Below are 14,635 nucleotides of genomic sequence, written 5' to 3' on the forward strand. Positions count from 1 at the left end.
GTCTCAAGTGAAGGAGTTTAAGTATCTTGGGGTCTTGTTCACCAGTAAGGGGAGAATGGATCTGGAGATCTACAGACAGACCTGTGTGGCAGATGCAGTAACGTGGAAGCTGCGCCGGTCCATTGTGGTGAGGAGAGAGCTGAACTGACAAGCAAAACTGTCAATTAAACGGTCAGTCTACGCTCCTACCCTCACCTATGATGATGAACTCTGGGTCATGAATGAAAGAACGAGGTCCTGATACAAGCAGCAGAAATGCGCTTCCTCCAGAGGGTGGCCGGGCACTCCCTTGGAGATAGGGTGAGGAGCTCAGCTATCCGCGAGGGACTTGGAGTAAAGCCGCTGCTCCTCCACTTAGAGAGGAGTCAGCCAGAGTGATTCATGCATCTGTTTTGAATGCCCCATGGATGCCTCCCTCGGGGGGTGTTCCCGGTATATCCCACCAGGAGGAGGTCCAGGGGATGACCCAGGACACGCTGGAGTGACTATGTCTCTGAATGCCTTAGGCCCCCAAGGAGCTGAAGGAAGTGTCTGAGTAGAGGGAAGTTTGGGTATCTCTGCTGAGACTGCGAAGCCTGAGTATTTAGTATTCCTACAGCACATCTAAATTTCTACTTTCTAGTTTTATTTTATAATGTTGTTAACCAATAATGAAATAGCATTAGCCACTCTACAGTTACTTCATTCCTGTTCATTATAAGCCTTTCTTCTCTATGATAAGGAACTAAAATGAAGGAAACATTACAATGCTGATGGTACTCAGTTATTTCCTTCCCACCTGTTTAACTGGCTGATAACATTTTAAACCTGGCTTTCTGCTACTGTTTTAGCAAAAGAAACATCATTGAACAACATAGATTGAACCCTTTAAGCAGGTTAATGAGCAGATGCTATAGCCTCAATACGATTAGAGGGGAAACAGACTTTTGCAAAGCTTTTTTGAAGGAACACTCACAGTCAGTAACTGCTGGAGACAGGCTCTCCAATACTCCACAGTAATAGAGGGGCATCTGGCCGGGCCTAGACAGCTTCTCCAGCAGCTGAGGCACCACTGTGGCCTTTCTCTCTCCTTTTTCAAGCTCTTGTCTTGCTTTCCTCTCCTGACTGTCTGTTTTTTCTTCTAAATCTACCAGGTCCAAGTATTCTACTAGAGAATGAGAAGACAGAGAAGAGAGAAAGTTATTCATCAGCAATGACTGCAGTTGCACTATTATATTTGTACACATATTTTTTAGGGGATTTCTATCCATCTATTTGCAGTTCTTCAGAGTTCTTTATTATACATTCTTTAAAACATTTTACATTTGAAGTGGCAGTGAGATTAAATACAATGTTGGAGAAAAGTTTACATTCGCTCAGCATGATTGTCATTAATCTTTAGTTTTTATTTATATGTTTGAACCTCATTCAACAAACTGCTGTGATTTGTGTTTTTTTCTTTCCAGGGGGGGGAGGGTGCTTAACTTTAGGTGCTTTACGCATTCCAAAAGCAATTTTTACACGTGTGGGATTATTGCCCTGTTAAAACACCTAATTGTGTTCAGGTTTCAACTATACGACCCCCAGATGAAAGGAAATTTGGTTACAATGTCGAGGATGAACAAAGCTCAAGCCTATCATGAACTGGAAGCTGCTAGAACACCAGTGTCCTCGGTGAAGTAAGCATAACGTCAAGAAATTTGTCTATGTTTCAAAACTTCAAGGTTGACTAAAATTTGCAGCTGGCCATTTAGACAAATCAAATCAATTGTGGAAAACCACTTTATCATTAGATGATGATCAAACTATTTCGCCAGAAAGACATAGATGGAATAATATAGATAGAATACTACCTCATTATTCATATTCACTTTATTGAGCTCACTCAACCAATGAGCTTGTCTGTCTTCTATGGTGGGGGACTTGTTATTGCTTTATTATGTTCTTACTGCTTTGTTGACCTTGAAGGGTCACCTTGAGTCTCAAAAAATAAAATGTATTATTATTAATTAATCAGAAACTGGATGGTTAAAGCTTTGTTATTAGAGAGGATTTTCGTTTATTTGAGTTAGTATGGATAACTTTGATCCTGTGTAATTTAGAAAACAAATAACAAATCTTCATTCCTAAAAGTTATTTATTTAATCACTCCACTCTGAAAAAAGGGGTTCAAGTCCATCCTTTAACGCCTGAAATTAGTTTGACATGCATGCCCATGAACAGTGTAAGAACTGTTTAACTACACCTTTAGTTGACAACTAACTGAATATCAGTAAAGCATTTTCAACCATTTTCATAAGCTTCATTCAAGCAACCTTTTTACCACAGAGGAGTGACTAAACCTCAGAACTGAGTAACATTGTTGAATGAGAGATGAGAAACCTTTTAAAACTGAAAGAGTTGACTTCTATTTAAGCCTTTCATTTATTTAATTTTTCCTCACCTAACTCATTAAAAAATGCAATTACCTTTTATCATGTTTCCCTTCCCAGGTTCAATTTCCTGTATCTTTTCAAAACAGCTTTTAGCCTGAAACAAAAGAAAATTGTACAGTTAAATATATTATGTGCTCTTCTAAACCCAATAAAAAATATCTTCAAAATATAAAGGCATCGCAGCAATATTGATAGGCTACAAAGTAGACCAAACCATCATAATTATGTTAGTATAATTAGGTTTTATACATTTTCCACACTGATGTCAAAATTAGATATCAGCTTGTTTTGTAATGAGGGCTTACATTATAATAGCAATAGATCCAAGACAAGACATTGACTAAATTACAATCAGATTGAACTCTGATTACATACAGTGTTTTCTTTCTTGGGAAATCTCGGTGTGGTTGGATAGGTGCAGAGCAACTATTAAAATGATGGAATGTGATTGGATGTAATGAGAGATTGTTGTATTCACCTCATTGTATTTCTTCAAACCCAGGTATGCCTTGCCCATATGTACGTAAGCCTTTATGCATCTTTCATTACACTGAGACGACAGAGAAGATTATCATTAATGGGTATTCATCAGAAAGATATCCACATTTCATGTTTGAACACCGATAACACAACCATATAGAAACAATATATTAACTTTCAGCTTGGTAAAAAAAAATAAAAAAAATGGATTGAGCCATTTGAATGTAATGTATTTACCTATTTACTGTGAAGAAAATTACTATAAAAAGTAGCATAACAAAGACCCCAAGAATGTGACACTCATACCTAATTTAAAATAATGCCTTGAATATTTCAGAAAACCTGATTAGTTTGCTGGTTTCAAATAAACAGTGTCTAAATACATAAATACTGAAAAAAGGCACAAAATGTCTGAATTCTTTGCCAGATTCTTACCTTCAAGGCCCATTCACAGTCACTGATGGCCTCCTTATATCTTTTTAGCTTGATGAAGGCCTGGACACATGAAAACATTCAGCAGAAGGCAAATGAAACTTGAAAACTGACAAGAACAAAGAATCTGGCGTTGTAAAACAAGGACAGCTATTGGTGTTTATAGAACTGTTTTGTCAGAAACATGGCATTTTGAAAAGCTGTTTTGTAGTAAAAAAGTAAACTTTCAACAACGATATATAATAGCAAGGTAGTAAGGGTACGCAGATGCAGTTTCATTCATACGACAGACTTGGGGCCTATTTTTTAGGTTGCTGCATATATCTTTATATCTATATGTCTATATAGATATATACAGTACAGACCAAAGGTTTGGACACACCTTCTCATTCAAAGAGTTTTCTTTATTTCATGACTATGAATATTGTAGCTTCACACTGAAGGCATCAAAACTATGAATTAACACATGTGGAATTATATACTGAACAAAAAAGTGTGAAACAACTGAAAATATGTCTTATATTCTAGGTTCTTCAAAGTAGCCACCTTTTGCTTTGATTACTGCTCCACACACTCTTGGCATTCTGTTGATGAGCTTCAAGAGGTAGTCACCTGAAATGGTTTTCACAGGTGTGCCCAGTCACGTTTAATAAGTGGGATTTCAAGCCTTGTAAATGGGGTTGGGACCATCAGTTGTGTTGTGCAGGAGGTGGATACAGTACACAGCTGATAGTCCTACTGAACAGACTGTTAGAATTTGTATTATGGCAACAACAAAAAAGCAGCTAAGTAAAGAAAAACAAGTGGCCATCATTACTTTAAGAAATGAAGGTCAGTCAGTCCAAACAATTGGGAAAACTTTGAAAGTGTCCAAGTGCAGTCGCAAAAACCATCAAGCGCTACAAAGAAACTGGCTCACATGAGGACTGCCCCAGGAAAGGAAGACCAAGAGTCACCTCTGCTGCGGACGATAAGTTCATCCGAGTCACCAGCCTCAGAAATCGCAGATTAACAGCAGCTCAGATTAGAGAACAGGTCAATGCCACACAGAGTTCTAGCAGCAGACACATCTCTAGAACAACTGTTAAGAGGAGACTGTATGAATCAGGCCTTCATGGTAAAATAGCTTCTAGGAAACCACTGCTGAGGACAGGCAACAAGCAGAAGAGACTTGTGTGGGCTAAAGAACACAAGGAATGGACATTAGACCAGTGGAAATCTGTGCTTGTGATGAGTCCAAGTTTGTCTTTGTGCGGCGCAGAAGAGGTGAACGGATGGACTCTACATGCCTGGTTCCCACCGTGAAGCATAGAGGAGGAGGTGTGATGGTGTGGGGGTGCTTTGCTGGTGACACTGTTTGGGATTTATTCAGAATTGAAGGCATACTGAACCAGCATGGCTACCACAGCATCTTGCAGCGGCATGCTATTCCATCTGGTTTGCGTTTAGTCGGACCATCATTTATTTTTCAATAGGACAATGACCCCAAGCACACCTCTGGGCTGTGTAAGGGCTATTTGAGCAAGAAGGAGAGTGATGGGGTGCTGCTCCAGATGACCTGGCCTCCACAGTCACCGGACCAGAACCCAATCAAGATGGTTTGGGGTGAGCTGGACCGCAGAATGAAGGCAAAAGGGCCAACAAGTGCTAAGCATCTCTGGGAACTCCTTCAAGACTGTTGGAAAACCATTTCAGGTAACTACCTCTTGAAGCTCATCAACAGAATACCAAGAGTGTGCGGAGCTGTAATCAAAGCAAAAGGTGGCTACTTTGAAGAACCTAGAATATAAGACATATTTTCAGTTGTTTCACACTTTTTTGTTCAGTATATAATTCCACATGTGTTAATTCATAGTTTTGATGCCTTCAGTGTGAAGCTACAATATTCATAGTCATGAAAATAAAGACAACTCTTTGAATGAGAAGGTGTGTCCAAACTTTTGGTATGTACTGTATATATATGTGGAACATTTATTGTAAACGAAGACTTAAGATGTTTACTTGTGCTCTGTTGGTGTACAGTGGCTGCATGTCCCTTAGTACAGCCAATCCATCACTGTAATACTTCACTGCAGTTTCATAGTCTTCTTGAGCATAAGCTTCATTCCCCTTGTCTTTGAGAGCTACGGTCATTTAAGCAGAGCAATGTTAAAAAAGACATTACAGTAAACTCAAAAGAAGCGACAATAACTGCAACCACAGAAACACATGTAAGAAGCAAAGAAAAACATACCGGTGGACTCTTTTAGTTTAGCCATTCTCTTTATTCTCCTTTCTTCTGCATCTCTCTCCATAATCTTCTTGAAATGTTCTTATGCAAAAGAACAACATGAAAGACAATTCAATGATTAAAGTATTTTGTTCAGTTTTAAAGTGCAAATTGTAAAGGAGATTAAAAAAACAACACACAGCCAGCATACACAATTTAAATGAATAAAATCTGATCATCATATATGCTTGTCTCTAGGTCACTCAAAGTGAGATTGAAAAGAACAGCTGGTTTTTCATTCTAAATATCATATCACAACTTTATGGCAGGTATTACTGCGAAGAAAGAGGTCAGACATGATTTAAAAACTGTCACATCCTGTCTTGGGCGGCTCGAGTATAGTCCTTGTTTTTGTCTTTCTTATCATGAATTAATTTCACTCCTTAAACTGCGTTCAGTTTGAAGGGGGATCGCAGACAGAGATCTGAAATGTTTGAATATTTGCAGCTTTACTGGTATTGATGAGTGTTGCTCTTATGAGTCTGGAGAGAAACTGCTGGTTTGACACAAAGTTCATTTAACAGCATCACCTCAGTGAATTTCAGCATAAAGATGTTCTGCTCACCGACTTAGAGATGATCTGCATTTACATGTTTCTGAAAACATGTTTGTGTGTTGTGGTGTTTCAGTGGCCTATTGAGGTACTAAAAGCTTCAACCCAAACTACAAAAAAAATGCAATCAATTAGACTATCACTAAAAGGTTAATTCATTTCATAATTCAATATAGAAAGTCAAAGTCAGAAAAGATTGATATGCAACTGAAATCAGACATATACATACATCATATTAAAAACATAAAACCTTCTTTTCTCACTATTTCACATTAAATAAGGCTAAAATGTCCCTGTTTTAGGTCACTTAGTATTTGCTAGACAATAAATCACTAAGAGAAATAATTTGTATTACATTTGTTAGATTCAATAGTTCACATACAATAAATGACTATGCCTTCAAACAATGTGGTAGAGCAAGAAGATGATGTCATGGCTTTGTAAGGTTAATTTACAACAATATATGGAGGCATACCTTTGGATATAGTTTAAGGCAATACATAGAACACACTGGTTTGTTTTATGACATTACAGAAATATCAAAAGAAATTAGCCAATAAGTCAGGAAGAGAGCTGTGGAGTTCCACAGGTCTGGTTCATCCTTAGGTACAACATCAAAATACATCTGATAAATATGATGATTATGACACCTTTAAAAATGCAAAACTCAAATTTGAATATTAAATAAGCCATACAATGGACTGGCAAACAGTAAAAACATATTTTTTCTTACAGGAATCTTATGTTATAGCCTATAATCAGAGATGGACAAGAAGCTGAGTACAGGAAGGTGGTGGACCGCTTCGTAGCATGGTGTGGAAACAATCATCTCATTTTGAACGTGACTAAAACAAAGGAGATGATTGTAGATTTTAAGAGAAACAGGAATAAGTCAAAAACTATTTCCATCATGGGAGAAGAAGTGGAGGTGGTGGAGGAGTATAAATACCTCGGTGTTCACCTGGACAACAGACTACAGGTCCTTCTCAAAATATTAGCATATTGTGATAAAGTTAATTATTTTCCCAGGCTCTTTAAAACTTAACACCCTTAAAACTAAAGTTTTTTTCAGATAATTCACTATATTGTGCTGGTCTATTTCATTAACCTCTAATAAAACACAATATAATATGTGGTTATAAGGTGACAAAATGTGGAAAACAAGTTCAAGGGATATGAATATCTTTTTCTGCAATTTCTAAGAGCAGTGAAATTTCCAGGCCAATTGTAAGAATGAAACGTTTTTAATTTATACTAGATCGGCATACATCCCTGCCAGCTTATTCCAAAAATAAGTCATAGACATATATAACAGTAATTGATATAAAGTACAGGTCCTTCTCAAAATATTAGCATATTGTGATAAAGTTAATTATTTTCCATAATGTCATGATGAAAATTTAACATTCATATATTTTAGATTCATTGCACACTAACTGAAATATTTCAGGTCTTTTATTGTCTTAATACGGATGATTTTGGCATACAGCTCATAAAAACCCAAAATTCCTATCTCACAAAATTAGCATATCATTAAAAGGGTCTCTAAACGAGCTATGAACCTAATCATCTGAATCAACGAGTTAACTCTAAACACCTGCAAAAGATTCCTGAGGCCTTTAAAACTCCCAGCCTGGTTCATCACTCAAAACTCCAATCATGGGTAAGACTGCCGACCTGACTGCTGTCCAGAAGGCCACTATTGACACCCTCAAGCAAGAGGGTAAGACACAGAAAGAAATTTCTGAACGAACAGGCTGTTCCCAGAGTGCTGTATCAAGGCACCTCAGTGGGAAGTCTGTGGGAAAGAAAAAGTGTGGCAGAAAACGCTGCACAACGAGAAGAGGTGACCGGACCCTGAGGAAGATTGTGGAGAAGGGCCGATTCCAGACCTCGGGGGACCTGCGGAAGCAGTGGACTGAGTCTGGAGTAGAAACATCCAGAGCCACCGTGCACAGGCGTGTGCAGGAAATGGGCTACAGGTGCCGCATTCCCCAGGTCAAGCCACTTTTAAACCAGAAACAGCGGCAGAAGTGCCTGACCTGGGCTACAGAGAAGCAGCACTGGACTGTTGCTCAGTGGTCCAAAGTACTTTTTTCGGATGAAAGCAAATTCTGCATGTCATTCGGAAATCAAGGTGCCAGAGTCTGGAGGAAGACTGGGGAGAAGGAAATGCCAAAATGCCAGAAGTCCAGTGTCAAGTACCCACAGTCAGTGATGGTCTGGGGTGCCGTGTCAGCTGCTGGTGTTGGTCCACTGTGTTTTATCAAGGGCAGGGTCAATGCAGCTAGCTATCAGGAGATTTTGGAGCACTTCATGCTTCCATCTGCTGAAAAGCTTTATGGAGATGAAGATTTCATTTTTCAGCACGACCTGGCACCTGCTCACAGTGCCAAAACCACTGGTAAATGGTTTACTGACCATGGTATCAATGTGCTCAATTGGCCTGCCAACTCTCCTGACCTGAACCCCATAGAGAATCTGTGGGATATTGTGAAGAGAACGTTGAGAGACTCAAGACCCAACACTCTGGATGAGCTAAAGGCCGCTATCGAAGCATCCTGGGCCTCCATAAGACCTCAGCAGTGCCACAGGCTGATTGCCTCCATGCCACGCCGCATTGAAGCAGTCATTTCTGCCAAAGGATTCCCGACCAAGTATTGAGTGCATAACTGTACATGATTATTTGAAGGTTGACGTTTTTTGTATTAAAAACACTTTTCTTTTATTGGTCGGATGAAATATGCTAATTTTGTGAGATAGGAATTTTGGGTTTTCATGAGCTGTATGCTAAAATCATCCGTATTAAGACAATAAAAGACCTGAAATATTTCAGTTAGTGTGCAATGAATCTAAAATATATGAATGTTAAATTTTCATCATGACATTATGGAAAATAATTAACTTTATCACAATATGCTAATATTTTGAGAAGGACCTGTAGAGTGGAGATGCAACTGTGAAGCCATCTACAAGAAGGGACAGAGCAGACTGTACTTCTTGAGGAAGCTTAGGTCCTTTGGTGTTTGCAGCAAGATGCTGCATATCTTCTATAAGTCTGTTGTGGAAAGTGTGATCTTTTCTGCCATCATCTGCTGGGGAAGCAGCATCAGAGCCAGGGACTTAAAAAAGCTCAACAAGCTGATAAAGAAGGCTGGTTCTGTTCTGGGGACTCCTCTGGAACCTATGGAGATCATTGTGGAAAGACGGATTCTTCATAAAATGAAGAACATTATGGAGAACCCTGAGCATCCTCTTCATGAGACTGTCCTACAACAACAGAGTGTCTTCAGTCAGAGGCTTCTTCGGATCTGCTGTAAGACGGAGCGCTACAGGAGATCCTTCCTGCCCACAGCCATCAGCATCTACAACGGCTCTTTGAGGAAACCTTCATAATGAGCTACAACAACATTTAATTTCCCTTTGGGATTAATAAAGTATTTTTGAATTGAATTGAATTGAATTGAATAAGAGCACGGGCAACACTGCTGACATAATTTTTGTCCAGAAGACAGTCACTGACCCCCTCCAGAAGAAGGCTGAGCCATAAAATGTCATTGCAAAAGAAGATGGCTATTCAAGAATGCCATCCACGCATATTAAGCATATTAAAGCTGAGTGGAAGGCAAAGTGTAGTAGAAATAGGTGCACAAAACCGCAGACTGTGGCTGAAGTCAGTACTTTAAAAGCCTCCACGCAGACGACTGTTTAATCATGTCCATATTTATTCTGCCAAATGCTTGCTGTTGCTTGCAGCTATAACACCTTGCACTCATGATTCCTTAATTATTGCATTTATTGATCTAAAATTATACCAACTGAGCAAAAAGAAAATATAATTCTGCTTTTTGAAAGAAAACTACCAATGCTGAGAATTTTAGTGTTACTCACCTTGACTTTCATTATGTGAAGCCTGCAAAACAAAATAAATAATTAGCAGAAAGTCTTGAAAAGAGAAAGACTTGGCAGGCAGCTTAATACAACAAGTGCACATGATACATGCATGCTTGAGAAACACTTGTAGCAAGTAGAAACAAAGACAGAGACTCAAAGAGACACATAGTGACAAAAACGAAGACGGACAGGGAGGGGGAGTGAAACTGTGTGATGCTGACTTTGTGTTCTAGCTGTTTGTTTTTTTTTACCAAAGGTTGAAGGAGTGGGTTTGCATTGACTGTAGTCTTGTTGACGTTTGTCTTGCAAGGTTTATCCAAGGTAGCAATTAAGGAATCTGCTTTTGCCACGGCTTGTTGTTGCACTCCGACATCAGAAGATTGAAAATCTTCCAATAACTGACCTGAAAAGAATTCCTCTTAATACTTTATTGTTGTAATATTTGTGAAAGGTCACATTATTTCAATTAAAAAGAAGATTTAAAATCTCACTGAAATAGATGCAGGGTACCTAATAGTGACCACATTAAACTTCTAAAGTTAGTATTGCAATAAAGTCTAGAAATTGAAAAAACTAGTACAGGACCTCTTCCATATATTATATAGTTTCCATATCTTGTTAAATGTTTCGATAATGACAATTATAAAGGAAGTAATAATGCTAACGCATTGAGTTCTTCATAATTAAAGCAGGTTTTTCAGAAGCTACATTACTTACCTATTTTGTCAACATTGTTCAGAAATCTCTCAAAGTCGTCAGCATTCTCCATCATTCTCTTGGATTTTAAACCCTGCTTTACGGGTTATTTTCTAGCTAATGTTGTTGCAACGATGTAACGTACACGCTTCTTTTCAAGTTTTGGCGTTTTGTTACCATAGTGACGCAGAGGCGTTTACGGTCATCCGTTTATCATAAGCACTCTGAGGAGTAGCAAACAGTTCGTAGTGATAACTACGAACGTTACACAAGCCACATTTTAGTTGATCTTTTCGTCATATATATATTTAAAGAAGATACGTCCCAAAAGATCTGTTTTATCTTCTACGTTGCATGTTAGTGAACCCTGGTATGAGCAGTGTCGACACTAAAATCCTTTCCTGGTTTTTGCTGGTTCTATACTGTCACCCTGTGGCTAAAGATGCATCATTCACCCAAATTATGAGGGAACATTGTTTTTATTTTATTATAAATTTACAATGAGTGTTGCTATAACCTAAATAAAGGACTAATAGGCGATTTACGTCCTTAAACGTCCTTACGTTTTGTCTATTGATATTTATAGATTGTCAGTATCAGCACGGTATGTTGTCACTGGATACTTGGATGAGTCTACTAAAAACGATAGAAACCCATTTCATAAATTTAAACTGGTCCTAAATCATTATAAACATGTTATTTATTCGACAGATGTTATTTTAACTTGAACAAATGTTCAAAATCCTATGTTTATTGATATCCTAATCACTTCAAAAATACACAGAAATTCAGCTGTCTATTTTTTTAAAATTATTATTTCTTAAATAAAATCTGATTTACATTTACCCATAATGCTACATGGAAATAGTAGAAAATGAATATTTTTTGTAGGTTTTGAAGTAAAATGTATAATTGTGAGACACACTATTTTAGACTGTAAATTTGAAAATATACAAAAACAAGAATGACATGGTACGTTTATTATAGTTTTCAACGCAAAATATGCAGGCTTTATTAGGAAAACAATAAACAAGATAATATTGCTTAGATTATAGGTCAAACTGAAAATTAATAAATTTTTCATTGAAATATACTTAAAATAATAAACGTAGATTGAAATAAACCTTTTTTGCAATCATCAAATGTCCAATTAATTCATGTTATTAAAAAGTTTTTATTTTTATTTTAAAGAAATCCATCTTTGCATATTTAGGTCTCTGAGATGGCATCTTTTCTGTCGGCTTCACGTGTGTTTTTTTTTCCATGACACAACAGGTGAAAATTAACCGAAGCCTTCCTAAATAAATAAAATGAAATCAAACTTTTTTGAAGGAGACTTCAGACAGGATGAGCTTCTGTGAGACATCCCCACAGAAAACATGAACAAACACCATGGTCAGGGGGCATTTTAAATGTTCTGCCTTCTGCCACAGTAAATATACTCAATACCCCTGTCTTATTTTAGATATCATTTTAAAAGCTGGAACCCCACTTTAAATTTATACTGAAACTAACATATATTTCCAGTCAGGTCCTATAGGACTTTACCAACTAATACACAGAACATGTCAGTTAAGGTTGTAGAGAAGCACCTTCACTGTCTACTGCTGAATGTCACTGATATGTCTGTGGATTTAGAATATGGGTTATTTGCAGTTTCATCTTTAATAAAATGGAAATGGACATTCTTCAAAAACAAAAAACAGTCTTTTTTTAATTTTCACATATTAAATTAGAATTGGAAAAAAAAGTACAATGAAAAACTATAAAATCAGCAGAAATTGATTCAAAGTAAAGTAAATTAAACACATGCACATCTGTTCAAAATAATGGGTTTTTAAAAGTGAGTTAAGCTCCAATTTATTTTTTAAACTTTTATTCCCATAAAGACAAATGCATTGGAAACTCATTTATTCCAAATCAGACCCTGAGGAAACATTTATCAAATGATAAATGGCTGTTTAAAACAATGCAGTATCTGCATTTTTCCATTAAAGAATTCACTTAAAAAATTCAATAAAAAAAAAACTACTGCTTCAAGATTTTGCTTTTCTTTGTATCAAACATTCAGTGGTATGACCACTGTTTCTGAAAACGTTTCTATACCTGTTTAAGCCTTCTGGGACCCGGGGGGAAGCAGTTTCCAACACTTGATAGGTCAGGAAGAGGGATCCACTCTAGACAGGAGGCTAGTTCATCAAAGTGACAAACTAGACATTCATGCATGAACAAACTCAGAGGCTAATTAACTCATGTTTAAATAATAGACAAGATTGGACCCCAGGAATGTCTTGCAGCAAAGCAGTTTACCACTGTTATTTCTAGTTCCAAATATTTCCAACGGGAACCTTCCAAACAACTAAAACATCCGTTATTACTACCATATAGTGTGTTAGCAGATAATCACAAGCTAAGTAAAAAAAATAAAAAAAATTACAATACACATTACGCTTTGAGATTATTGCCATCACTGATTAAGGTGTGTAAAAAACTAATGGTTTTAAATGATTAAAGAATTTTCTGAATCTTTTACCCACCAGGTCCCTCATGTTGAGACAAAATCAATGTGGATCTTTGTCCAGCCATGTTTTTCAGCTGTTTAACACTATTTAATTATTGCTTGAATAGTGGCTAAACAGCTACTGTGCCATATCATTTTATAATGTAGCTTAATTTAGCTTAAGCTATTTGTTTAGTTATATCTGGATACGTTGAGATTTAAAATGTTTTTCTGAATAAAACTGTATTGTTCTTTAAGACCAAATATGTTTCACCCTTTAACTGTAAGAGTACAAAGGAAAAAAAGGTTGCTAATTTTAAAAATTTAAGGATTGATGCTTATAAAGTGCAAACTCAATCAAATAAAAAGTGCTTTTTTACATATCTTGTGCATTCCGCTTATGAACTGATGAAATGTTTAATGCACTGACTTGTTGCATAGATCCTGTAATCTTAAACTCTGCATAAAAGATAAATGCATTGCAGAGACAGACAGATAATTCTTTATGGCAGCAGTTTATTTGTTTGATAAAGGCCTTGTCTGTCCCTGTAGCAGTGTGTTATGGAGCATGTAGGATAGATTATCAATAGAAAGCTGTTCCGTGACAGCCTTTCCTCCCTTTCTCAAATCTGTTTAAGTTAGACCTTCGATTTTCTCAGGCTTACAAAAGTTTACATGTTTAATAACTCTGCCAGTTTCTGCGTCGGTGATGATTCAGCAGCTGACTGTGGCCTTGACATTATATAATCTGTATCATCTTATTGGATGCATTTAAATAATGACTAGTTCCTCATAAACAAAAAACCACCCTTTCCATTTTTGTCAAGGGTATCAATAGTTGTTTTTTTTATCCAGATAGCTGTTCAGTGACTCTAACATAACATTTAAAACAAATGTAGTGAACGTAAGTAGCACATGCTATGTAGGGGAGAAAACAAAGGTGTTGAACAAGGTGTTTTAGTCAAATCAAAACAAAATTAAACATATTGGCTTATATGCAAAATTTAATGTGTGGCAGAAAACTAACACTGCACATAACCCTGAAGTCACATTTCCTATGGTGGTGGCAGCATCATGCTGTGGAGATGCATTTTTAGCAGTTACACAGAAGCTGGTCAAAGTTTCACGGAGAGATGAATGTAGCTAAATTCAGGACAACACTTGAAGAAAACCTGTTTAAAGCTCTTTTTTTTCTATTAATCATGATGATGTTCTGCTTACAGCTAATGAAATAATGATATTTAAGATTAGAAAATTATATCAGACCAATAAAAAGAAACATTTTTGATACAGAAATTTAGGCTTAATAAAAAGTATTATTTAATACCTCCGTAAAGTTATTATTTCGGCAACACACTTTTACTTGATAAGACATTTTAATTGCACCACTAGTTTAG

At 36.9% G+C, this 14,635-nt stretch overlaps 1 protein-coding gene across 7 annotated transcripts in view; it reads right to left on the reverse strand.

Annotated features, from left to right (window-relative positions):
• Nucleotides 1–10,904, reverse strand: part of ttc12 (tetratricopeptide repeat domain 12) — a 33,321-nt gene extending 22,417 nt beyond the window's left edge. For 6 of the 7 annotated variants that reach the window (XM_047390948.1, XM_047390953.1, XM_047390952.1 and 3 more), the window contains exons 1-9: nucleotides 10,760–10,904; nucleotides 10,294–10,445; nucleotides 10,040–10,061; nucleotides 5,560–5,637; nucleotides 5,328–5,449; nucleotides 3,330–3,389; nucleotides 2,893–2,964; nucleotides 2,448–2,508; nucleotides 956–1,147 (exon numbers count right to left, since the gene is read on the reverse strand). In XM_047390948.1, coding sequence (XP_047246904.1) covers nucleotides 956–1,147; nucleotides 2,448–2,508; nucleotides 2,893–2,964; nucleotides 3,330–3,389; nucleotides 5,328–5,449; nucleotides 5,560–5,637; nucleotides 10,040–10,061; nucleotides 10,294–10,445; nucleotides 10,760–10,814 — 814 coding nt within the window. In that variant the 5' untranslated portion in view covers nucleotides 10,815–10,904. The remainder of the gene's footprint in view (nucleotides 1–955; nucleotides 1,148–2,447; nucleotides 2,509–2,892; nucleotides 2,965–3,329; nucleotides 3,390–5,327; nucleotides 5,450–5,559; nucleotides 5,638–10,039; nucleotides 10,062–10,293; nucleotides 10,446–10,759) is intronic. The other variant, XM_047390949.1, reaches the window with a different exon arrangement.
• Between the last annotated feature and the right edge of the window lie 3,731 nt (nucleotides 10,905–14,635).

Source organism: Girardinichthys multiradiatus, chromosome 18 (assembly GCF_021462225.1).
Source record: "Girardinichthys multiradiatus isolate DD_20200921_A chromosome 18, DD_fGirMul_XY1, whole genome shotgun sequence".
Taxonomy (NCBI): Eukaryota; Metazoa; Chordata; class Actinopteri; order Cyprinodontiformes; family Goodeidae; genus Girardinichthys; species Girardinichthys multiradiatus.